At 43.2% G+C, this 27,224-nt stretch overlaps 1 protein-coding gene across 5 annotated transcripts in view; it reads right to left on the bottom strand.

Moving 5' to 3' along the window:
• Positions 1 to 27,224, bottom strand: part of LOC103109263 (cyclic AMP-dependent transcription factor ATF-7) — a 105,901-nt gene that overhangs the window by 9,972 nt on the left and 68,705 nt on the right. For 4 of the 5 annotated variants that reach the window (XM_060195256.1, XM_060195255.1, XM_060195254.1 and 1 more), the window contains one exon: positions 21,531 to 22,214. In XM_060195256.1, the coding sequence (XP_060051239.1) occupies positions 22,009 to 22,214 (206 nt within the window). In that variant the 3' untranslated portion in view covers positions 21,531 to 22,008. Of the gene's footprint in view, positions 1 to 7,785; positions 7,939 to 8,545; positions 8,660 to 9,211; positions 9,312 to 10,493; positions 10,652 to 15,999; positions 16,138 to 21,530; positions 22,215 to 27,224 lie in introns of those variants that run through there. The other variant, XM_060195258.1, reaches the window with a different exon arrangement.

The following is a 27,224-nucleotide window of genomic DNA, read 5'->3' as shown; positions in this document are numbered from 1 at the left end:
GTTGCCCAGAGAGGAAAAGGTCAAGTCTGTTCCAAATTAAATGTGACCCTGGGTAGTTTAGAAAGACCTAGTTGGGGGTGGGCTGGGCTTGCGGTGCACTTGGTTGAGTGTACATACACATGCAAGGACCCACGTTTGAGCCCTCCCCCAGTCCTACCTGCTGCAGGGAAGCTTCACAAGTGATAAAGCAGTGCTGCATCTCTCTCTCTATGTCCACCCCCCACTTCTCAATTTCTTTTTCTTTTTAAATATTGATTTCCTTTTTGTTGCCCTTGTTTTTATTGTTGTTGTAGCTATTGTTATTGATGTCGTCATTGATGGATAGGACAGAGAGAAATGGAGAGAGGAGGGAAAGACACAGAGGAGGAGAGAAAAATAGACACCTGCAGACCTGCTACACCGCCTGTGAAGCGAACCTCTTGCAGGTGGGGAGCCAGGGCTCGAACTGGGATCCTGACGCCGGTCCTTGCGCTTTGCGCCAAGTGCGCTTAACCCTCTGTGCTACCGCACGACTCCGCACTTCTCAATTTCTTTCTGTCCTAACAAATATAAAAACTAAAATAAAGCAGGAAGATCTGGTAAAGGGTTGCGCCAAGCTCAGGTGACCACAGCGAGCTCAGCGTGGTGCCCTGTAGCCCTTCTTCCACGTAGTTCCTCTTTCTGCCTCCCATTTTCCTCCAGTCTTCTCAGTCCCATGTGGAAACAAACCACAATTCAGCTGAAAACTTGGTCATTTCTGAGACAAAGTGAAACTCAGACCACTTTTTGTTACTCAACAATAGGAAATCTTAAAGGCAAAAAACTGGTGTGGGGGAGGGTGACAGGAACTTCAGGTGAACTGTAGGATAAAAAGGTTTGACTGGACCAGATGGAGGCATACACAGTTGAGCACACACATTACCTCACACAAGGACCCAGGCTCTAGCCCCTGGTCCCCACCTGCAGGGAAAAACTTCATAAGCGATGAAGCTGCAGGTCTCTCGGTCTCTTACTCCATATCTACCCCTTCCCTCTCAATTTCTCTAAATAAATTTAGGAACTGTGAGAACAACTGATTTTATTAAGCAATATTTACAAACAGCTACATGCTGTTTTTTTTTTAAAGAAAAGGAGAAAAGATGTTTCAGTTACTTTTACTATCAGTGAGACATGGGCTAGTACAGAGACCAGAGACTAGTATATTATTTTTACTTATAACCAGTTACTAATCATTCTTCAAAAACAAATTTATTTATTTACTCTCCCTTTTGTTGCCCTTGTTGTTTCTTATTGTTGTTGTAGTTATTATTGTTGTAGTTGTTGATGTTGTCGTTGTTAGATAGGACAGAGAGAAATGGAGAGAGGAGGGGAAGACAGAGAGGGGGAGAGAAAGATAGACACCTGCAGACCTGCTTCACCGCCTGTGAAGCGACTTCCCTGCAGGTGGGAGCCAGGGGCTCGAACCGGGATCCTTCAGCCAGTCCTTGCGCTTTGTGCCACCTGCGCTTAACCCGCTGCGCTACCGCCCAACTCCCACTAATCATTCTTTTTTTAAAAGCATTTTATTCCCTGAACTACTATAAGCCAGAGCTGAGAAATGCTCTGGTTAAAAAAAAAAGTATTTTATTTATTCATTGGATATATATAGAGAGATAGGGAGAGAGGGAGGGGAAGAGACAGAAAGACATCTATAGCACTCCTTCATGGCTCATGAAGCTCCCCCTTCTGGAGGTGAGTCTTGAGGCTTGAACCCTGGTCCTAACACACTGTAACGTGTGCTCAATTAAGTGTGCTACTGCCCGGCCCCTCATTCTCACTGAGCTGGAGCTCAGTGCCAGTACAACAAATCCACTGGTTCTGGTAGCCATTTCCCCCCCTTTTTTTGATAGAGACAGAGAAATGGAGGGAAGGGGAGATAGAGAGGGAGACACAAAGAGAAAGAGAGACACTTGCAAGCAGTGTTTTACCACATGTGAAGCTTCCTTTACCCTGCAGGTAGGGATCAGGGGCTTGAACCCAGGTCCTTGCTCAGGGTAACATGTGTGCTGTACCAGGTGTGCCACTATGCATGCAGTCTCTTACCTTCTTTTCATAAATAAATCTTTAGAAAAATTAATTAATGGGAGTCAGGCAGGAGTACAGCAGGTTAAGTGTAGATGGCGCTAAGCGCAAGGACCAACTAAGGATCCCAGTTTGAGCCCCTGGCTCCCCACCTGCAGGGGAGTCGCTTCACAGGTGGTGATGCAGGTCTGCAGGTGTCTATCTTTTTCTCCCCCTCTGTTTTCCCCTCCTTTCTCCGTTTGTCCTATCCAACAATGACAACATCAATTACAACAAAAATTTTTTAAAAAGGGCAACAAAAGTGAAAATAAATAAATATAAAAAAAATTAATTACTTGGCACAGTGAATAATAGGTCAAGTATAAGGTCCGACTTTTAGTCTTGGCATCACTTGTGCCAGAGTGATGCTCTGGTTCTCTCTTCTCTTCTTTTTCTCATTATCGAATAAATAAATCATTAAAATTTACAACTAAATTTTACGGGATAGAGGCCCGTCAATCTAGTGAGGATTTAGCTTAATAAAAGTGATTGATTTGCATTCAATAGATATAGGATATAATCTTGTAATCCTTAATTTCAGGAATTAGATTTGGTAATAATCTAATACTGAACTTGACTTGTTTCCTTTTTCAAACTTCAGATCAACAGTTGGGGAGACACCATAATGGTACACAAAAGACTTTCATACCTGAGGCTCTGAGGTCCCAGGTTCAATTCCTAACACCATCATTAAGCCAGAGCTAAGCAGAGCTCTGGTCTTCACTTCCCCCTTCGCCCCTCCCCCAAATATATATATATATATATTTAATTTATTTTATTTTTTAAATATTTATTTATTTCCTTTTGTTGCCCTTGTTTTATTGTTGTAGTGATTGTTGTTGTTGTCCTTGATGTCGTTGTTGGATAGGACAGAGAGAAATGGAGACGGGGTGGGAGGGAAGACAGAAAAGGGGAGAGAAAGATAGACAGACACCTGCAGACCTGCTTCACCGCCTGTGAAGTGACTCCCCTGCAAGTAGGGAGCCTGGGGCTGGAACCGGGATCCCCATGCCGGTCCTTGCACTTTGCGGCATAAGCGCTCAATCCGCTGCACTACTGCCCGACTCCCCCCAAGTAAATATTTATAAAAAGAAGGAAGAGGGCACAGAGCTGCAGTACCTTACACACACACACACACACACACACACACACACACACACACACACACACGTTGAAGTTGTCACTAAGACACTTTTGGGTCATCTCCCTCCACCTCTGCTCCCCCTTTTTTTTGTATTGCCTTTATTTTATTTATTGGATAGAAACAGCCAGAAATTGAGAGGATAGGGGGTGATAGAGAGGGAAAGAGACAGAGAGACATCTGCAGCCTTGCTTTACCACTTGCAAAGTTTTCCCCCTGCAAGTGGGGACCGGGGAGCCTAAACCCAGGTCCTTGCGCACTGTAACATGTGCACTCAACTAGATGTGCTACCACCCAGCCCATCATCTTTCCTTTCTGTTAGCTGGTATGTGTTCCCAGAAGATAGACCAATTTTATAAAAAAGACCAAAATTAAAACGTAGAAAGGTCAATTATTGGGGGGGGGGCAAGGCGGTGGCACACATGGTTAAACACACAGGGGTTCAAGCCTCTGACCCCACCTGCAGGGGGAAAGCTTCACAAGGGGTGAAACAGTGCTGCAGGTGTTCACTGCCTCTTTCCCTCTCTATCTCCCTGTCCACTCTCAATTTCTCTCTGTCTCTATCCAACAGTTAAGTACATAAATAAAAAAGAAAAGAAAGGACAACTATTTGACCCTTTCCTTCCTGCTTGCTTGCTACCAGGGTTGCCATTATCACTGGGGTTTGGTGCCAGCATTATGGATCTACTGCTTCTGGTGGCCATTTCTTTCTCCTTCTCTTTCTCTCTTTCCCCCTTTCTATTTTATTTGATAGGACAGAGAGAAATTGAGAGGGGGAGGAGGAGATACACAGGGAGAAAGATAGACACCCGCTTCACTACTCATGAACCCCCCCCCCCCCCAGTATGTAGGGAGTTAGGGCTTGAACATGGCAATGTGTGCACTCAACTAGGTGTGCCACCCCCCACCCCTTGACCTTCTAGTTCTATGAAATATAAGTGGAGGTAAAGAAACTATATAACATAGAACAAATGCCAAGATAAACTTTTTTTGGATCCACTGCTATTTGGGAATATATCGGTACTCCAATGCCAGAGCTCATATCAGATGAAAGCATTAGTTTATAAAGAAAATATAACCTTGTACTCTAAGCCCTACTGAGTCATGTTCTCTATTAATACAAATAATATGGAGGTAATTTGTTTATTCAGGCTAACCATTTCTCCCAAAAGAAACAAAATAGGAAATTTCACTCAATTTATAAGGTAAAAGTATTGAGTCATCACTATACTAACAGAAGTTTACATTAATTCTTTGAAGATTTTCAATTTCCTCTTTGAGCTTACTGGAAAACATGTAAATACTGGCATTCTTAGAAGCATGAGGAAAAGGAAAAAATAGGTTCCTGGGCTGGGGAGATATAACAGTTATGCAAAAGACTCTCATGCCTGAAGCTTCAAAGTCCCAGGTTCAATCCCTAGCACCAGCATAAGCCAGAGCTGAGCAGTGCTCTGGTAGCTCTGTGTATCTTTCTCTTTGTCACTGAATAAAATAAAATAAAATATGAAAAAAATAGGTTTCTATTCTCTCATAGGCTACTCAGTAACTCAGGGAATAAAGATAGCATAAATCAAGAGAAAGAAGGAAAGAATGAGGAGTCAGTGGTGACTAAAAAGGAAATCATATCTGGGCAGGGTAACTAGCATAATGGTTATGTAAAAAGACTTTCTTTCATGTCTGAGCTCTAAGTTCCCAGGTTCAATCTTTCCCACACTCCCATAAGCAAGAGCTGAGTAGTGCTCTCGTCTCGTCTCTTTTTCTGTAGTTATCTCCAATTAAAATAAAACAAGTAGGCTGTATTTTTAAGAAGAAAACTATGGGGGCCTGGGTGGTAGTCCAACAGGTTAAATGCACAGAAAGCACAAGGACCGGCACAAGGATCCCAGTTTGAGCCCCCGGCTCCCTACCTGCAGGAGAGTCGCTTCACAAGTGGTGAAGCAGGTCTGCAGGTGTCTATCTTTCTCTCCTCCTCTCTTGTCTTCCCCTCCTCTCTCCATTTCTCTCTGTCCTATCCAACAACAACAGTTATAACAAAAATAACAACCACAACAAGGACAATAACAAGGGCAACAAACTGGGAAAAATAGCCTCCAGGAGCAATGGATTCGTAGTGCTGGCACCAAGCTCCAGCGATAACCCTGGAGGCAATAATAATAATAATAGTAATAAATAAAATAAAATAATAAAACAGAAATTATGTTATTTTCTCAAGAGGAAAAATGGCACCATATGGTGAATTGGGAGACCATTGCTTTCCTAGGGTCCAGCATGGGCAGGGGTTCTGAAGTAAGCAGGTTAGCTTCCAACAAGAAAATTCAAATGATGCCTTTGCTGCTGGCCATGCTTTAAAGCAACGTATGTCTACTGAATGTTAGGATATGTGGTGGTTACTGATCAAGCAGGTGGTGGCATCAGGAAAAGGGGCTGAGCAAAAGGTATACTGTAGAAATTAGTTTCAGGTTGCTGTCACCTGTCCAGTGCACACACTATATGAAAACTGAGGTCTATTCACTTTAAACATTTATTAAAACTGAGATGTCTTTGAGAAAAGAATGGAAGTCCTCTGGCTTTTTAAAGACTTTAATTTCTCTGGTAAAAGAGATTAAAGAAGGGGCCAGGTGGTGGTGCACCCGGTTGAGCGACATGTTACAGTGCAAAAGGACCCGGGTTCGAGTCCCTGGCCCCCACCTGCAGGGGGAAAGCTTTGCGAGTGGTAAAGCAGGGCTGCAGGTGAAGCAGGGCTACAGGTGTATCTCTGTCTATCTCCTCCTTCCCTCTCGATTTCTGGCTGTTTCCATTCAATAAATAAATAGAAAAAAAATTTTTTTAAAAGAGAGATTAAGGAGGGGTGGGGTGGTGGCTCACTCAGTGGCGCACACACATCACTATGTGCGAGGATCTGGGTTCAAACCCCTGGTTCCCATCTGAAGAGGGAAGCTTCATGAGCAGTGGATCAGTGCTGCAGGTGTCTCTCCTTCTCTCTCCTATCCCACCCTCACCCTTATCAGAAAGAAAGAAAAAGGGCCACCAGGAACAGTGGAGTTGTGCAGACACTGAGCCCAGAGATGACCTTGGTGGCAAAAACATACAAATTGATAAAAAAAAAAAGATCCTTTTAAAATATTTGTTCAGTGAACCATCTTAATATGGTAATAGCAAAAAAAAAAAAATTTTTTTTTGGCCTCCAGGGTTATTGCTGGGGCTCAGCGCCTGCACTATGAATCCACTGCTCCTGGAGGCCATTTTTCCCCCTTTTGTTGCCCTTGTTGTAGCCTTGTTGTGGTTATTATTGTTGTTGTTGATGTCGTTTGTTGTTAGACAGGACAGAGAGAAATGAAGAGAGGAGGGGAAGACAGAGAGGAGGAGAGAAAGGCAGACATCTGCAGACCTGCTTCACCACCTGTGAAGCTACTCCCCTGCAGGTGGGGAGCCAGGGGCTCGAACCTGGATCCTTATGCTGGTCCTGTGCTTTGCGCCACATGCGCTTAATGTGCTGCACTACCGCCTGACCCCAGGTAACATCAAATTTTATTAATATGTTATTATCTTATTTTTTTACTATAACAGCTAATCAAGTTAGGCTTCCCTCTCCCATAATGCTTAACATATGGGAAAGCTTCTGGTGGCAACTCTTGTACAAAGCGGCTTGAAGAAAGGTTCTGTCACATTTTAGAGGCTTCTGTAGATATGGCCATTTACATACAGAAAAAAACCAAGAAACAAAACTTGAGATCTCCTGTGACAGTTCTGCCATATCCAGTGTGTCATTCATGTAAATATAAAACAAGGATGAATAAAGAATAGTGTATTTTGTTGCTGTCAACAAGAAACACAGTGCAGGAAGATAGCCAGAAAAGCTGAAGCCCATTTTTTTTTTCTAGAATTTTTTTTAAAAAAATTATTTATTTATTTATTCCCTTTTGTTGCCCTTGTTTTATTGTTGTAGTTATTGCTGTTGTTATTGATTTTTGTCGTTGTTGGATAGGACAGAGAGAAATGGAGGGAGGAGGGGAAGACAGAGAGGGGGAGAGAAAGACAGACACCTGCAGACCTGCTTCACCACCTGTGAAGCGACTCCCCTGCAGGTGGGGAGCCAGAGGCTTGAACTGGGATCCTTCTGCTGGTCCTTGTGCTTTGTGCCACGTGCTCTTAACCTGCTGTGCTACAACTCGACTCCCTCCATTCTTCCTTTTTAACTTTCTGTTCCTTGGGAAAAAACTATGCCATAACGAGTAATGGTGGGAGTCGGGTGGTAGCGCAGTGGGTTAAGCACACGTGGCGTAAACCGGGAGGACCCACCTAAGGATCCCAGTTTGAGCCCCCCACCTGCAGAGGAGTCACTTCACAAGCAGTGAAGCAGGTCTGCAGGTGTCTATCTTTCTCTCCCCTCTCTGTCTTCCCCTCCTCTCTCCATTGCTCTCTGTCCTATCCAACAACGATGACATCAATAACTACAATGATAACACAACAAGGGCAACAAAAGGGAATAAATAAATATATAAATATTAAAAAAAAAAAGAGTAATGGTGCTGCAGCTGGTCTCCCTGTCCAAGCACCGCACTGACCTGTGGCTGGGCAGGGGACGGGGCGTCAGGGTGCTGGACAAGGATCTGGCTGTGTTCTGGACGGGCTGTCACCATGGTGCTGGCAGTACCCACCACCATTCCACAGCCCCCGTTGAGTGAGGAGACTTGGTGGGTTAAGGTGGCTTTAAGTCTCTGCAGGGAAAGACACGAAAAAATAGTTTGTCAAGGGTGAGATTTTGATGAAGGGTAAGAAACACTCTACTCTTGTTTAGATTTTCATACTGACCTCACAGCTACAAATTCCCACCAATTTTTCCCTAACAGAGAAATTAAAATAGTGACAGGGAGAGAATGTGCACCTGGATCCTTAAAGTGCCTACTCTGTTCCCTGGCTATCATCCTGGGCACAGTTGGGTGGTGGGGGTTGTTGAAGCAACAGAGCCCAGCTGAAAGCTCTCTCCTGGAACCTGGCCAGGTGCTGGTTATGCAGCTATTCACCTCTTGGCCAGCTCTCCTGCCCACTCATCTACCCTCCATCTGTCATCCTGGAACTGAAACAGCAAGTGTCCTATTCCAAACAATCTGTGCTGCCTCTTCCTTGCCATGGTCTATGTACCAGACTCTAAAGGTGGAAGAGAGGAGATGGAGTCCTGAATCTGAAGCTCTTTCTTCTCCAGTGCTCACAACAAGCTATCTTAGGCTTTGCAAACCCCAGAAGGTCTCTCTCCTCAGCTCACTTGGAAAATTTAGGCTCTTTTGAAAGAAGGGCTAACACTGGCCCAGGCTGTGGTGTACTCACCATCTTGGCTTCTGATGGCATAGGGTGGCCAGAGGGAGAGATGGAACCACTGCTATTAACTGGTGGGCCTGGGATACCAGGAATGTTGGGCACCATAGACACAGGTCTGGCCAGCTGGATTAAGAGAAAAAAAGGAAAACCATAAGGGAACATAATACTTTAGATGAGGCAACGGCATTCCAAAATGAAGTGTTTTTGAGACTGGCACATCAGAGAATAATTAGTCTGTGCAACAGTCTCTGCCCATAGGGATGCAGGGCCAGCCTGGGAAATACCTTCCCTCGTGGAGCACCATAGGGCAGGGAATTTAATCCTTCGGTTCTCTGACAATTTTCCATGGGAAGACTTGGGGTTGTATTTTGAGGAAAGTGATGGGCAATTTGGAAGGTGCTAGGTGCCAAGTGACAGCAACCAATCAGCAAGCTGGCAAGATCAATGCCTAGACCGGGAGCCAGTTGTCCAGATGAGTCTTTGTTGAGTGTTGTTTGAGTGTTCCAATGTGCTGGACTGGCAGAGGTTAGTGAAGAGTTTGGGCAGGCTGCCACATTCAACTAATACAGACCAGAGCTCACATTTCCCTGGGGCTTATGTGTGTTTATGAGCATTCAGGTGGAAGGGAGGGACTAGTGTGTTAGGAAGGCTGGCTTCCCCAACTACACAGCTTACCGATATAACAGAAGGCATCTGTACTGGAGGCCCTGGCAGTACAGGCATGGTCTGTCCATTAGCAAGATGCATGACGAGAGGGAGGGAGCCAGTGGGAGACCTAGTGGAAACACGGAGTGCAAATGCTCACAATACAGACTCTTGCCTATGGATCTTTCTCCTGTAATTATAACATACTTTCCAGTCTTCCATAACTACAGAAGCTATTGAACAACACTTTTTAAATCTTAACACTCTCATGAAGATGGAAAAAAACACAGACTTCTACTTACCTTACCTTATAGATGGAAAAAAAAATGGCATAATTGTTATATCATGCAAACCAAGCAAATACCACTGAAGTGAGTATGAAGTCAATTTTATTCTGAGTTTAGATTAAGTAAACATCCTTCTCACTGCATTTATAACTTGTGTTTTGCCCGAGGCAAAGGAGACTTAAAGTTGCCATTCTGCAAAACTGACATATCTTACAATAACCAAATACAAATTTCTCTTACCCCTTTCTACATTTTGCTCTATTTGCCTGAAAAAAAGATATTTTTGTATTTTTCCTAGTGGAAAAATAAATAATAAGCTTTATGAGGCTAAATCCTGTATGGATACCTGGGGACAGAATTTTAAGGCCATTAATTAGAAAATCTGTATATGAGTCATGACAGTAGACAAACAAAATTAGTTAGAGGGACAGAAGACAGAGAAGATGACTTAGTGACTTTTAGTTCCTTATTCAACTGTGCCTTGATAAGCTCTTTTATATGGTGAGGTCAAGAACTAAATCTACTTTCCTGTGGTCTCCACATTATGAACTTCCTGAAGTTCTAAGGAATCTTAGTTTGAAGAACTATTAAACCTTCAAATTAAGGAAGTATTTCCCCAAACAAATACTTGTCTGTCCTCTAAAAAGACAAGTGATTTTGCTTATGGGTGAGGAATATGTATTTTTTTAAACTTAAAAATTTTTTTTTCTTTATTTATTGTATAGAGACAGCCAGAAATCAAGAGGGAATAGGGAGAGAGAGAGAGACATCTGCAACACTGCTTCACCACTCGAAAAGCTTTCCCCTGCAGGTGGGAACCAGGGGCTTGAACCCAAGCCCTTTGTACTGTAATGTGTGCGCTCAGTAAGGTGTGTCACTGTTGGCCCCGGGAATATGTATTTTTGAGAGATAGTCTCAGTGATCCACTTTTCTTATGTATTCACACATTCCCTGCTTTACCAAATAATTTCCTAAAAAAGAAACAGGCTCAAACTTCACTGGTTCTTCTTGCTCTCTTTACTTACCCCAGTTGCCTGTTGGATGGTGGAGCCTGTGTGATGACGGAAGTCGGGGAGGGGAGGGTTGGGTGGAGTGGGTCATAGCCCAAGTGGAGAGGCAGGGAACCCGGGCGTACGATGGTAGGTGTAGGGGTAGAGATCACAACAGGCTTTGGGGCAACCTCCTGGGGAGAAGAGACCAACAGATCACATGATGCTTTAAAGGGGCTTCTCAAAGGGAAATACATAGTATTTCTAGATCTAGTACAAATTTACTGGAGCATTAAAGTTATTCCTATAAGTCAGGACTTGATTCTATCATGGACTCATACCTCACTTACCTGCTCAGTAGGTCATTCTTCCTTTCAGGGCTGGTAGCTAAATGAATGAGATGACAACTGGAAGGTCACCTGAAATCTCTGTAGAAACACTGTGGTACCATATCAACTTGGAGGTTTTCAAAGATTTCCACAGTCTAGATAGCTTCATTCTAAACAAGATGCCGGGGATCGGGCAGTGGCACACCAGGTTAAGTGCACATAGTACAATGGGCAAGGACCTGCACAAGGATCCAGGTTTGAGCCCCTGGCTCCTCACTTGCAGGGGAGATGCTTCATTAGCAGCGAAGCAGGTCTGCATGTATCTCTCTGTCTCTCTCTCCCTATCTCTCTTCCCCTCTAAATTTCTATCCCATCCAATAAAAATGGGGGGAAAATGGCCACCAGGAGCAGTGGATTTATAGTCTAGGCACCTCAGCCATTACCCTGGAGGCCAAAAAAAAGAAAAACCATGATGCCAGAGTGTCTTATTTATTTATTTATTCCCTTTTGTTGCCCTTGTTGTGTTATTGTTGTAGTTATCGATGTTGTTGTTGGATAGGATGGAGAGAGGAGGGGAAGACAGAGAGGGGGAGAGAAAGAGAGACACCAGCAGACCTGCTTCACTGCTTGTGAAGCGACTCCCCTGCAGGTGGGGAGCCAGGGGATCGAACTGGATCCCGATGCTGCACTATTGCCCGACTCCCCAGAGTGTCGTCTTATCTTAATGGGAAAAGGCTAGTGATGTGACAATTCCTATCTTCTACAGACCCATTATAAAAGGACTATGAAAGACTAAATAATAATGACATTGTAAAAGGAAAAAAAATAATCACATCATATTATAAAAACTTTCATGGCTGAGGTAACAAAGGTCCCAGGTTTAATCCTCCATACCACTATAAACTAGAGCTGAGCAGTGCTCTGGTTTAAAAAAAAATCAAATTACTCCCCACTGTTCACAAGTTAGACTTTTAGACTGACAGTATCTACATAGGACCTTGCTGCTGATGACTGGTGACACTGTAATGTTTATAGGGCTTGAGAAGTATTTTTCTTTATTCTCTTTAATTTTAAAAAAAATTATATTTACTAGATAGAGACAGCCAGAAATTGAGAAGGTAGGGGGAGACAGAAAGGGAGAGAGACAGAGAGACACCTGCAGGCATGCTGTACCACTTGCACAACTTTCCCCCTGCAGGTGGGGGCTGGGGGCTCGAACCCTGGTCCTTGCACATTGTAACATGTGCGCTCAACCAGGTATGCCACCACCCAGCCCCATCTTCTTCTTTTTCTTTAAGTTTTGATCTTTATCATTGCATAGAGACAGAAAGAAATTGAGGAGAGAGTGAGAGAGACAGAGAGACACCTGCAGCCTTGTTTCACCACTCGTGAAGCTTCCCCCCTACAGGTGGGAACAGGAGCTTAAACCTGGGTCCTTGCGCACTGTAGTGTGTGTACTTAACCAGATGTGCCACCACCTTGCCCCAGATTTTTCGTTTTATAGAAGTTCTCAAACCAAGTCTGGAAGGAGCCAAAATGAAATACAGATGCCTTAGCCTTATACACAGCTGATATTCAAATTAATAATCACTGTAGAGGCAGTGATGTAGCTTGGTGGTAGAGCACATGCTTTGCATGCCTGAGGTTCTGGGTTCCATTCTCTGCACCAAAAAGAAAAGACAACAAAAATCATCGGCAGGGCAGTAGAAACTAAAGGAGGCACAAGGAACTTCTGCAGCCCTGATAATATCTGGATGCTGGCCATATATGCTGTTAATTTCATAAAAACTCAGTGAGATACGTATTTAAAGATTATGTACTTATGTTACATAACAGACTATGTGCTATATGTCAATACATTTATAAAAATAATGTTTTTGCTTTTTTAAAATATCTATTTATTTATTATTGGACAGAGACAGAGAAACTGAGAGGAAGGGGGAGACAGAGAGGGACAGAGATACCTGCAGCCCTGCTGCACCACTTGTGAAGCTTTCCTCCTGCAGGTGGGGACCAGAGGCTTGACCCTGGGTCCTTGCACATTATGATGTAAGCACTTAACCAGGTGAGTCACCGCTTGACCCCCAAAATAATATGTTCATAAGAAGTTTCTTTTATTTGCTGGGAGGTGGCTCAGAGGGTATATATATGTTTTCCAAGTTTGAGGCCCCAAGTTCAATCCCTAGCATCACATATGATCAAGTGGTATTCTAGTCAGTCTCTATCTCTCTCACTCTTCCCTTTCTTTCTCAAAATTAAGGAGCAAATAAACGAATTATGTATTTTTTTAAATAAAAGAATCCCAGTATATATTCCTTCTGGGCAACCAGAAAGCTTCCCTCTGGGAAGGCTTTTTTTGCCCCTAAATTGTTTAATGTCTAGTTTATAAGTTAAAATGATTTTTTTTGTTCACTTAATTAAAGTACAACATACAGTAAAGTGCATTAATATAAAGGATATAACTAAATGACTTTCTAGCATCTCCAGTTTTCCTGTGTCCCTTCAAAATCTATACCTTCACATGAAGAAATTATTCTAAAATTGATTGTCATCATACAGTTTTACATCTTTTTGAACTTAAAAGTACTGTACTTTCATATACGATTTCTTGTTATTGACTGTAACATTTGTGAGATTCATTCACATCAATGTAGCTGTCATTATCCTTTTTAATGTCATGTAGTACTCTATTACAGCCTCATGCATGAAAGCCTTTTGCATAACAATTATGCTGTCTCCTCAGCCCAGTACCCCATTTTTTAAGTTAAAATACTATTTATGGGAGTCAGGTAGGAGTACAGCGGGTTAAGTGCACTTGGTGTAAAGCGCAAGGACCGGCATAAGGATCCTGGTTTGAGCCTCCAGCTCCCCACCTGAAGGGGAGTCACTTCACAAGTGGTGAAGCAGGCCTGCAGGTGTCTCTCTCTCTCCCCGTCTTGCCCTCCTCTCTCCATTTCTCTCTGTCCTATCCAACAACGACATCAATAACAATAACTACAACAATAAAAAAAAAACAAGGGCAAGAAAACGAAATAAATAAATACAATTTAAAAACAATACTATTTACTAGGAACTGCGTGCGTGATGGTGCACTTGATTACTTGATTGAGCACATGTTATCATGCATTCATGCATGAAGGCCCAGGTTCAAATCCCCACTTCCCACCTGCAGGGGGAAGCTCTTTCTTTGAGAGAGAGAGATGCAGAGAGAGAAACGTTGCTCAGCTCTATCTTATGGTGGTATGGAGGATTGAACCTGAGACTTTGGAGGCTCAGGCATGAGTCTGTGCATAGCCATTATGCTATCTCTCCCACTCTGGTGTCTCTTTTCTATCTTTCCTTTCCATCTCAGTTTCTCTCTGTCTCTACCCAATAAATGAATAAAAAATTGTGTTTTATGAGAGGAGAGAATCTAGGGCACTGCTCCAGCATAAGTAGGGAATGAACCTGGGGCCTCATAAAATCTAAGTCTTGCTTTCGACCTGCTGACTCAATATCTCAGTTGACAGTATTCCATCTCCCCTACTCCCTTTATTCCTTTTTTGCCTCCAGGGATGTTGCTGGGGCTTGGTGCCAGTACCAGGCACAAGACGCTATGAATCCACTGCTCCTGGTGGCCACTTTTTCCCTTTTTTCCCTTCTATTTTATTTGATAGGACAGAAAGAAATTGAGAGGGGTGGGGTAGACAGAGAGGGAGAGAAAGACACCTGCAGACCTGCTTCACCACTTGTGAAGCATATCTCCTGCAGGTGGGGAGTGGGGCTCAAACTTGGGTCCTTGAGCATAGTGATATGTGTGCTTAACCAAGTGTGCCACTGCCCGCCCAGTTCCCAGTATTCCATTATAGGACTAAACCAAAACATGCACACTACTTCCAAATTTTATAAAAAATATTTATTTATTTATTCCCCCTTTTTTGTTGCCTTTTTTTAATTGTTGCAGTTATTGTTGTTGTTATTGATGTCGCTGTTAGGACAGAGAGAAATGGAGAGAGGCGGGGAAGAGAGGGGGGGGAGAGAAGGATAGACACCTGCAGATCTGCTTCACTGCTTCTGAAGCAATTCCTCTGCAAGTGGGGAGCTGGGGGCTCAAACCAGGATTCTTACACCGGTCCTTGCACTTTGAGCCACCTGTGCTTAACCTGCTACGCTACTGCCTGACTCCATACTTCCAGATTTTTTACTGTGTGTGACTATAACTGCTATGAATATTCTTTTTTTTTTTTTTTTGGCCTCCAGGGTTATCACTGGTGCTCGGTGCCTGCACTACAAATCCACTGCTCCTGGAGGCTATTTTTTCCCTTTTGTTGCCCTTGTTTATCGTTGTTATTATCGTTATTGCTGTCATCGTTGTTGGATAGGACAGAGAGAAGTCAAGAGAGAGGAGGAGAGAAAGACAGATACCTGCAAACCTGCTTCAGCACCTGTGAAGCGACCCCCTGTAGGTGGGGAGCCAAGGGCTTGAACCGGGATCCTTAGCCAGTCACTAAGCTTTACGCCATGTGTGCCACCGCCCGGCTCCCGCTATGAATATTCTTGTATACTACTTTTGGTGTACATATGCACTAGTTATTCTTCTAGATAAGACTTAGAAATGACATTGTTGAAAAGAAAGGTCTAAGTCATACAACTCTTTTTTTTAAAGCTTTTTAAAAAATATTTATTTATTCCCTTTTGTTGCTCTTGTTGTTTTATTGTTGTAGCTATTCTTCTTCTAGCGTTTGCCCTTCTTCCGTAGCCAGTCAACAGCATCAGGTTGAGCCTGATGTCAAGTTTCGAGACCTCCTTTGAATCTGGAGAGGTGGCAGTCGTTGACTATGTGGGTCATAGTCTGTCTGGAGCCGCAGGGGCAGTTCTGGTCGTCTCTGGCTCCCCAGCGATTTATTGTTGTTGTCGTTGTTGGATAGGACAGAGAGAAATGGAGGAGGGGAAGACAGAGAGGGGGAGAGAAAGACACCTGCAGACCTGCTTCACCACCTGTGAAGCCACTCCCCTGCAGGTGGGGAGCCAGGGGCTCGAACCGGGATCCTTGCACTTTGTGCCACCTGCGCTTAACCCGCTGCACTACTGCTCAACTCCCAGTCATACAACTCTTTGAAGCAGTCAACATTTATTAAAATAATTTATGCTGTCCCAAAGTTATTTTTCAACAAATGAACCAAAACTTAATCTTATCAATAACATTTAGGTTAACTCCTGACAGAGAATTTTACCTTCTCCTTGAGTGGTGGGGAGCCAGGGCTAGAGGCAGGACTGTCAGGTGGGGATGAGTCTACCTCCACAGGCTCTTCTTCTTTGATTTTGACATCTGGTGTAGAAGGCAGAGACATGTCAAGGGGCCCAGCTGCAGCCTGTTTAAAGAGAAAGCAGGGGCAGCGGCGGGGGGGGGGGGGGTGATAGCATAATGGTTATGCAACGAGACTCTCATACCTGAGGCTCTACAGTCCCAGGTTCAGTCCCCCATACCACCAAAAGCCAGAGCTGAGCGGTGCTCTGGTAAAAATAAACAAATAAATAAAAATATTATTTATTTATTTATTTTGGGTAGAGGCGAAGAGAAATTGAGAGGGAAGAAGGAGGAGAGAGAGACACTTGTAGCACTACTTCACTTCTCTGTAGGTGGTGACTGGAGGTTTTAATCTGGATCCTTGCACACTGTAATGTGAGTTCATGACTACGTGTGCCACCAACTGGCCCTATTTTTATTTATTTATAACTCTCATTTTAAGAAGTTTTATTCATTTATGAGAGAGAAGGAGAAGGAGAACTAGAGTATCATTCTGGCATATGCAACACCAGTACTTGAACTCAAGACCTCTTGCTTTATCCACTGTGCCCCCTTTATCTACAATAAAGTTAAAACCACCACCAGGGTATGTGTGTGTATGCACACATACTTGCACCTGCCTCTCTCTCTCTCTCTCTCTCCCTCCTTTTCCCTTTCTCATCAGAGCACTGCTCAGCTCTGGCTTATTGTGGTACAGGGGATTGAACCTGGGGTCTAGGAGGCTCAGCATGAAACTCTTTAACAAAATCATTATGCTATCTCCCTGGCTATATATATTTTTTTCCTTAAAGATTTATTTTACTATTAAAAAGAAAGATTCAAAGCATCATATGGCACATGTGGTGCCAGGGATCAAATGGGATCTCGTCACACAAGTCTGGTGTTCTACCCCCGTGAAACCTCCTGGACCAATAAACAGAATCATCTAATGTTTGATATACCATTGCACTATCTCCTCAGTCCTAAAAGCTAGGTTTTATGTACAGCTCTAGTCAAATCATTTAAAAATTTCAGGGCTTGTGCTTTAACTATGGACACAATACATGTTTCATCATGGATGAATACTTATGTAGATTCTGGAAAATAAAACACCAACTTACATAATGCATATAAAAACATGTCATTTAACTCTGTACAAAATAATGTTGATTGGGTACAAACGTATGTGTGTATACACACACACACACACACACACACACACACACACACACGGTCTTTTTTTTTTTTTAACCAGAGCACTGCTCAGCTCCGGCTTAGAGGATTGAACCTGGGACATCAGAGCTTCAGGCATGAGATTTTTCTTTGCATAACCATCATGCTACCTACCCCTGCCTAACACAACACACACACACACATACACACACACACGAAATGATTCCTATTCAGTGCCTGCCTATTCTCAACCAGTTCTATTGACATCTGGAGTGCTGTGAACACTTCCTCTGCCAACTAGAGCGATTAAATTACCCAATGATCAAATGCAAACAAAGGCAAGTCAGCTATTATATTACTGTGAACGAGAGGAAAGATCTCTTCAGTGGAATTCCCTGTGCTAGGTTGTGACTTCACACTAAGTGGGTGTAAAGGTGAAAAGTTTGGAAGATAGGGTTTTGGGATAGCTGAGAAAGGAAAGGCTGGTTATTTGACGAATGAAGGAAAACTGGAACTCGGTTCTAGGATCAGGACTAGAGAAAGGAAAGATAGTGCTCTACTGGCCGTGATGCAGTCACACTGGAGAACTGAGGAGCTGAAAATGGCTTTGAGAGAACAATCAACTATCTGAGGTGACAGGCCTTGAAACCACACCGAGACAGGAAGGCTGGCACTAAAGTTCAACTTCATCATAAAGTAGATCTTTTGTTCTATTCTTCCCCATGCTAGGATTTTTGGTGAAAGAGGAGCTTGTTTCTAACTCTTCCCCTGCTACCTCAATCCCTAGAAAATTTCCTAGTTCAATAAACTGAAGACAATCTGGTGTCTATTATTTTAGAGACAGTGGCAATGGTTCTTTCCAAATCTGAGAGGGATTTGCAACAGTAAAGATGGTTTCATTTCTGCTTTCATCTCCCCCCCCCCCCACGCACATTGCTAAGATGTCGAGCTCAGCTGAGTGAACTCTGAGATCCCTGAAGTCAGAGGATGGTAAGGAGAGACCTCTAGGTAAATAAGACTGCAGGTTTAAAAGGCTCTATGGGCACCTCTGAGAAAAGCTGTGGTTTAGGAAAATGTTGGGCCCATTAAACATTCCTGGAGGCAAGCTTCTCTGGAGCCTGTGTTTCTCATCAAGGGGAGGGGGGTGAAGACCACCCTGTATAGGCAAGAAGAAACACTAAGGGGTGTCTAATGCGTGAAGGTCTGACCAATGATGAATGATTCCCAGAAGTGTCAACTAAGCTAAAATGGCAGTGGGAAAGACTTGATGCTTATAAAGGAGGCTTAATGTGTGTGTGTGTGTGTGTGTGTGTGTGTGTGTGTGTGTGTGTGTGTACCTATTAAAAGTTTGGTTTAAAGTTCCTCATCCTGGTGGAACAATCTGACTGATTTCTTTGTTTAAGTGTAGGGAAAAATGACAGGGGGAATGAGGTAGGAAGCTATAAAGTAAAATGACACCTGGGGTCAGGAAGGCAGCTCTGTGGTAGAGTGGCCACCTTGCTTGCATAAGGCTCTGGGTTTTGATATCTAGCACATGAAAGTAATAAGAACTACATGGTCGGTAGAACATGTGCTGTGAGTCCTCAGCAATTCTCTCAAGACAAAAAAAAATGAGCCAACAGTAATAGCAGATGTGTGAAATTCTGGACATGATAGCTGGCACTCACTAAAAGTAAAACTACTGAACCAGTGAGACAGCTTACTAGGATAGCGTGCAACTCAGGTTTAAGTCTGGTCCCCCATCCTCACTGAAGAAAGCTTCAGTGCTGTGGTCTCTTTCACTCTTTTTTTTTAAGTTTATTTTTTTTTATTATCTTAATTTATTTAGCCTCCTGGGTTATTGCTGGGGTTTGGTGCCTGCACTATGAGTCTACTGCTCCTGGAGACCATTTTGCCCTTGTTGCTCTTATTGTTGTTATTGTTATTGTTGTTAATAGCTGTTGCTGTTGGATAAGACAGAGAGAAATTGAGAGAGGAAGGGAAGACAGAGAGGGGGAGAGAAAAATAGACACCTGCAGACCTGCTTCACTGTGAATCGACCTCCATGCAGGTGGGGAACCGGGGGCTTGAACCGGGATCCTTATGCCGGTCCTTGCACTTTGTGCCACCTGCACTTACCCCGCTGCGCTACCACCCGACTCCCCCCACCTCTTTTAAAGGTAGATAGAGACAGAAGGGAAAGACAGTTCTCTCCAAAGCAGTGTAGGCCAGACTAGAACCTGAGCTGTGTAGGAGAGGAGAAACAGGCATACTATTGAGGTGAATTATTTTGCCAGCTCTGAGTTTCACTACTTTAGTTCAGTTGGAGGCAGAGGGCATGATAAAAAGTTCATAGAAAGCCACGGGACTTCCAATGAGATGGGCACTTTATCTTGTATTCTTATCATTTACATTTAATGCAAAAATCATGTATTGTTTTGATTTCCTTGCTCTCTCTCTTAAAAATAAAGAATTTGGGAGTTTTGTTGGATAGAACAAAGAAAACTGAGGATGGAGTGGTAGATAGAGAGAGGGAAAGAAAGACAGACACCTGCAGACCTGCTTCACTGCCTGTGAAGCTATCCACCTGCAGGTGGGGAGACAGGGGCTCGAACTGGGATCCTTACACCAGTCCATGCAATTTGCGCCATGTGCGCTTAACCCACTGCACTACCACCCCGCCTGATCTTTCTTTCTTTCTTTGTTATTTATTTATTTATTCCCTTTTGTTGCCCTTGTTGTTTTGTTGTTGTAGTTATTATTATTGTTGTTATTGATGTCATCGTTATTGGATAGGATAGAGAGAAATGGAGAGGGAGGGGAAGACAGAGAAGGGCAGAGAAAGACAGACACCTGCAGACCTGCTTCACCACCTGTGAGGCGACACCCCCTGCAGGCGGGGAGGCTCAAACCAGAATCTTTACGCAGGTCCTCGCACTTTGAGCCATGTGCGCTTAACCTGCAATGCTACCAGCCGACTCCCTCTTTCTTATTTTAACCAGAGCACTGATCAGTTCTTGTTGGTGTGCGTGAGACCCCTTCTGTTTCATTTGGTTTAAATCCCCCCTGCTTAACACTGCATTCTATTTACATAACCGCTGTTAACAAGCACCACCCTCCCTCCAGGGCATTGGTTCAATCCCCACTGTTTCATGATATGTTTTTGCTCCACCCCCTCTCCTTGTCACACCCTGATCCTCTCCTTGTCACACTCTGATTGTCACCAGTCACTTTTCTCTCCACCCTCTATATGTCACATCCTGTTTCCACCCTACTTGGCAAGTATATATAAAGACAGCATTGTGAGTTTTACAGTACTTGAGTTTAGCTTAGCTCCTCTTAGATTGTGCTGCGCCCTGCATGAATAAAGAGATACTGCGTACAGCTCAACCATGAGTCCCTGGTCGTCTGTTACCCGCCCGTGAAGCCAGCCCGGTGAAAACAACAAGTTCTGGCTTCTGGTGATGCCAGGGCTCAGTCTAACTCATGGAAGTCCTCTGCTTGCAAGGTTATTATGCTCTCTCTCCTATCTGGCGATTACTTTCCTTTGACTTTGCTCTTGAATTATTCTTCTAGTTTTCCAAACTAAAGAATTCTCTAGGGATGATGAATATAAAGGGTATATCATAACAGTTCAGGACCTGAAGGGATCTCAACTTTCCCCCCCCCTTTTTCTTGCCTCAGGATTATCACTGGGACTCAGTGCCCACAAGACAAATCCACTGCTCCTAGTGGTCTTTTCTTCCCCTTTTCTTTCAAATTATTATTTGATAGGACAGAGAGAAATTAAGAAGGGAGGGGAAGAGCTGAAGAGAAGGAAAGACAACTGCAGCACTGCTTCACTGCTTGTGAGCTTCCCCTCAGCAGGTGGGGACTGGGGGTTTAAACTCAGGTCCTTGCATATGAGTACACATGTACACTCAACTGGATATGCCACCACCTGGCCCTTCAACTTAAAAGAATAAAATTATGTGGTCTGGGAAGTGGCACAGTGAATAAAGGGTTGGACTCTCAAGCATGAGGTCCTGAGTTCCATCCCTAGCAGTACATGTACCAGAGTGATGCCTGGTCCTTTCTCTCTATTCCTATACCTCTCATACATAAACAAACAAATATTTAAAAAATTATTCATGAGAAGGAGAGAGGATCAAAGCAGCACTCTGTCATGTGTTGCCAGGGACTGAACTCAGGACCTCATGTGCCCTTTCCCAGGTTGCAGGACCTAACATTTTAATCCTCTACAATATCTATCCTAAGTGACCTCCACGTAGTTGACCAGGCCTTTTCTTCTGCTAGTCCTACTTCTTCCACTGGGACACACAGAATGAGATTTTAACTCCTCTTTTATATGAATGCTCTTGAGATATCTGAACACTGCAGCTCTGTTCACACTTAATCTTTTCAAAGTAAAACTAAGTCAATTTTTTTAAATACCCCTGAATTCGTGTTTGTTTTCCATCATCCTGGCTGATCTCCTTTGACAGTATTCAAAGGGAAGCATCACGTACACTGAAACAGAGTCAAAATTCAAAAACATTTGTTGACTGAATAAAAAGAATCCTGCTGAGAAGTCTGATGAGCTCAAAAATAGAGTGTGGTTTGACAAAAAAGGCTTTATGTAAAACTGGTCAAATAATCTAAACTCTTTGAATACCTTCAACATATTTAAAACAGGAATGAGAAAAAACAAAAAAACAACAACAACAACAAAACAACAACCTTCAGGATCTCTAAAGGTCTGGATCAATAGTTAGGATTAGTGAGCACTATGTGAGTTCAAATGAGCCACACACATGACTGCATTTTACCCAGTTAAGAAACTACCCCAGAACATAATGAAATGACTAGGTCTGAACACCATTAATTTTTCAGTAAAAGTCCTGCCTCTTGCCTTTTTTTCCTCTTCATCTGCTGCTTTCTTGAATTCATGTTCAAAGGAGCTAGCCAGTTCATTGAAGAGTCCCACCTCCTCACAATTCTTCAGGAATCTAGTTGGAGTAGGAGTTTGATCTGTAGATATGAAAAAAAAAACCATCTCTGGTTTAATTTTTAACTAAAATTTAAACTTGAGAGTATTTAGAGAACACATTTTTGTTCTTCCCTTGGGAGACAGAAAATGCCTATGTCAGAGCAAATTTGCTTTCACAGAGCTCTAAGTAGGTAAAAGCTGGTGCTAGGCCACCAGAGGGTGTCTGTGCTGTTGCCTCAGGGCCAGCAGAGGGGAGACAGACAGTGTTTCACGTAACCACCTTTCACTCCCAAACAAAACAAACTCATCCACCCAGGAGGAGCTTGTGAAGCCTTCAGATCTGAAAATCAAGTACAGTTCAATGACATATTTTCTTTAAACTGACTCCCTGCTAGGTTTGAAGTAAGCAGGTATAAGCAGATGGATGTTAAAATATGACAAGGAGAACAAGCTGAGGGCCAGATGGCCCAGTATGCCTGCTAAAGCTACCAAATAAGAAATGGTGCCTTGTCTTTCAGTAGTCCCTGAGGTAAAGGTCTGTTACCTTCTTCTGAAAGGATTCCTGGCAAATCTATGGGCTGAGGAACTAGATAGCAAGATAACGAACTTGAAAAGGAAATTGCAAACAATAGAGCTCGTTTCACAGAGACCTGAGCCCAGAGCAAATTCCTGAAACCAGGATATTAGGATTTAGATTTGTCAGCCAAAATATCCTCCCAGGAACGATGCAAGTCTTTCCTCAACACAGTACCTCTGTCCTTGGGAGAGAGAAGGCTCCATGGAAATTTCTCGAGCAACTTGACTTTGGCATGTAAGCTTTTCTCTCATCACCCTGCTTTTCTAGCTTTTCCGTTTTAATGGAATCTCATTCTCCAGTCCTAAATCTGCTGTGGCGGCTTTCCTTGTTGTGCTAGTTACCCTCAGGGTACATCTCATTTACCAAATGATGAGACTGAATGACAGAAAGAGAACTGTGGGTTCAAGTCACACCTTGCAGCAGGCTCAATTAGGAATAGTTCAGTGGGTTTTTCCATGGAACTAAAATAATTTTTAAAAAATTTATTTTTAACAAAGCTTCTTCTGAAACAGTGTTTAGAAAAGTTGCCACTACCTCCCAAAATAGTTTTAAAAGGTTCTTTGACAGCTTTGGTTGGCCAATGATAAAGCCACTTTCCCTCCAGCCCTGGGTGAGTAGAAGTAATATCATGTTTTATGTGCAGGGAGTATTTTAGTAAAGAGACACACACACACACACGATTTTTTTTTTTAATTTTTAAATATTTTTTAAAATTTTAAATATTTTTTAAATTTAAAAAATTTTTAAAAATATTTATTTATTTTAATTTTTAAATTTTAAATTAAAAAAATTTTTTTTAAATTTTTAAATATTTATTTATTTATTTTCCCTTTTGTAGCCCTTGTTTTTCATTGTTGTTGTTGTTATTGATGTCGTCGTTAGACAGGACAGAGAGAAATGGAGAGAGGAAGGGAAGACAAAGAGGGGGAGAGAAAGATAAGACACCTGCAAACCTGCTTTACCGCCTATGAGGCTACTCCCCTGCAGGTGGGGAGCTGGGGGTTCGAACCGGGATCCTTACAAGCTGGTTCTTGCACTTTGCGCCATGTGCACTTAACCCGCTGTGCTACCGTCTGACTCCCCCTCCCTTTTTTTTTCTCCAGAGTAATGTTCAGTTGTGGTTTCTGTCTGTACCAGGGATTGACCCTGGGGAGCCTTAAGCATGAAAGTTTGTTGGTTTTTTTTTGCTGGGGCTGGGTGCCCACACTTGGAATCCACTGCTCCTTGAAGTCATTTTTCCTGTTTTGTTGCCCTTGTTGTCATTATTATTGTTGTCACTGCTGTTGTTGTTGGATAGGACAGACAGGAATCGAGAGAGCAGGGGAGACAGAGAGGGGGAGAGAAAGACAGACACCTGCAGACCTGCTTCATTGCCTATTAAGCGACTCCCTGCAGGTGGGGAGCCAGGGGTTCAAACAGAGATCCTTGACCAGTACTTGCGCTTTGTGCCACACGCGATTAACCCGCTGCACTACCGCCTGACCCCCTGAATGTTATTTTGTATAACCATTATGCTATATGCCCTGCCTGCCTTTTGAATTCTGAACTGAGTTTCATACAAACTTCTCTGACTGGAGGCCAAGCGGTGGCGCACCTGGTTAAGCACTCACATTATAGTGTGCAAGGACCCAGGTTTAAGCCCCTGGTCCTTACCTGCAGGAGGGAAGTTTCAAGAGTGGTGAAGCAGGTCTTCAGGTATCTCTCTGTCTCTTTCCCTCTCTACCTCCCCCTCCTCTCTCAATTTATCCGTCTCTATCCAATAACAAAGATATAAAAAGTTAAAAAAAAAAAACTTCTCTGACTTAGGAACATCAAACCCCATAAAAATAGGTAAGAAAATCTTTACATTTTTGCTCTCATTTCTGAAGAAATCAACAAGTAGCTACTTAGTACTTTCTGTGTGTCTGGGTGCTACATGCATACAGTGGCATGTATATTTGGGAGGGGAATAGGACAGGAATACAGGGTAATTCTTACCCTAAAGAATTAAGAGAAATTTTCTAGCTGAGAAAATAAAACTAATAAACATATGTAATATCCAAGGAAACAAAAATAGGTGTCATGTGCATGTTATATATTAGAAATTAAAGGCAAGGGAGTCAGGCGGTGGCGCAGCGGGTTAAGTGCATGTGGCGCAAATTGCCAGGACCTGCATAAGGATCCCAGTTCAAGCCCCCGGTTCCCCACCTGCAGGGGAGTCGCTTCACAAGCCGTGAAGCAAGGTCTGCAGGTGTCTGTCTTTCTCTCCTCCTCTCTGTCTTCCCCTCCTCTCTCCATTTCTCTCTGTCCTATCCAACAACAACATTAATAACCACAACGTTAAACAACAAGGGCAACAAAAAGGAAAATAAATAAATAAAAAAATTATTAAAAAAAAAGAAATTAAAGGCAAATTAATGACAGTAGATATGGAAGATTTTAAGAACTAAAACACGGGGGTCGGGCGGTGGTGCAGTGGGTTAAGCGCATGTGGCGCAAAGCGCAGGGACCGGTGTAAGGATCCCGGTTCGAGCCCCCGGCTCCCCACCTGCAGGGGAGTCGCTTCACAGGCGGTGAAGCAGGTCTGCAGGTGTCTTTCTCTCCCCTTCTCTGTCTTCCCCTCCTCTCTCCATTTCTCTCTGTCCTATCCAACAACGAATTGCGTCAACAAGGGCAATAATAATAACCACAACGAAGCTACAACAAGGGCAACAAAAGGGGAAAAAAAAAATGGCCTCCAGGAGCGGTGGATTCATGGTGCAGGCACCGAGCCCAGCAATAACCCTGGAGGGGAAAAAAAAAAAGAACTAGAACACAAGCTGGGCCTTAAAATGGCAAAGAAAAGATCTCTCTTTATTTCTCTCTGTCCCATCCAACAACAATGGCAGCAATGACAATAATAACAATAACAACAAGGGCAACAAAAATGGGAAAAATTGGATTTGTAGTACAGGCACCAAGCCCCAGCAATGACCCTAGAAGGAAAAATAAAAATTAAAAAAAATTATGGGGGGGGGGTCAGTGGTTTATAGTAAATGCAATTGTTGATATATGTGTAAAATTTCTCATTTTTCGGGAGTCAGGCAGTAGTGCAGTGGGTTAAGCACACGTGACGCAAAGCGCAAGGACCGATGTAAGGATATCAGTTCGAGCCCCCAGCTCCCCACCTGCAGAGGAATCACTTCACAGGCGGTGAAGCAGGTCTGTGGGTGTCTATCTTTCTCTCCCCCTCTCTGTCTTCCTGTCCTCTCTCCATTTCTCTCTGTCCTATCTAACAATGATGACATCATCATCATCAACAACAATAATAACTACAACAATAAATTTTAAAAAAGAAAAATAAGGGCAACAGAAGGGAAAATAAATAAATAAAAAATAAAAAAGCAAAAAAAAAAATTCTCATTTTTCTGCAAAACATTTTTCTCCTTCACCACTGTGCACCAGGACCTGAAAGTCCCCCGCCCCCACCCCCAGCGTCCTTTACTTTGGTGCACTAAACCAACTGTAGTCTAAGTTCTACCGTATCTTTCCTTTTTCTCTTCTTATGTCTCAACTTCTGTCTATGAGTGCGATCATCCCATATTCATCCTTCTCTTTCTGGCTCATCTCACTTAACACGATTTCTTCAAGCTCTGTGCAAGATGAGGTGAAGAAGGTAAATTCATCATCTTTAATAGGTGAGTGGTATAAGTCTTTTTCTTTATACACAGAAATATGGATGGAGGGGCCTGGCAGTGGCGCACCTGGCGGAGCGCACTGTTAAAATTCTCAAGGACCCGGGTTGGAGCACCCAGTCCCCTCCTGCAAAGGGAAAGCTTTGCAAGTGGTGAAGCAGTGCTGCAGGCGTCTCTCTGTTTCTCTCCCTCCCTATTACCCCCTTCTCTCTTGATTTCTGGCTGTCTCTATCCATTAAATAAAGATAACAAAAAAAATTTTTAAAAAGAAATATGGATGGAGAGTTGCAACTTGGGAGGTGGTGCACAGGACAGTGATGAAAAGTCCAACATGAGGACCTGAGTTGAATCCCCGGCATCAAATATTCCAGAGTGATGCTCTGGTTCTCTCCCTCCCTCTCCCCATTTTCATCAACAAGAAAGAAAAAAGAAAGGGATGAATGAATGAAAGGAGGGAGGGAAGAAGGAAAGGAAGGAGGGGAGGAGAGATGGAGGGAGAGACATGGATCTTCCTTGCCTTCTCTCTTTTTTAAGATTTGTTTATTTGATGACAAAGAGAAAGACAAAGAGAGAGAGAGCTAACAAACCAGAGAAAATCAGAGCATCACTCCAGTGCTCAGGATCAAACCCAGGACATCATGCTTCCAAGTTCTAGGCTCCAAGACTGAGCTACCCCCCTGCCATAATTACATCTTAAGTATCATTAGTATCATTGTGGCCAGTGGCATTTAGAAATATTTTATCTTAGGAGTAGGGCGGTAGCACAGTGGGTTAAGCGCACATGGTGCAAAGCACAAGGATAGGTGTAAGGATCCCAATTC

This window comes from Erinaceus europaeus, chromosome 7 (genome assembly GCF_950295315.1).
Source record: "Erinaceus europaeus chromosome 7, mEriEur2.1, whole genome shotgun sequence".
NCBI classification, from domain to species: Eukaryota; Metazoa; Chordata; class Mammalia; order Eulipotyphla; family Erinaceidae; genus Erinaceus; species Erinaceus europaeus.
The sequence above is the reverse complement of the archived record's forward strand: the minus strand, read 5'-3'. Positions and strand labels throughout refer to the sequence as shown.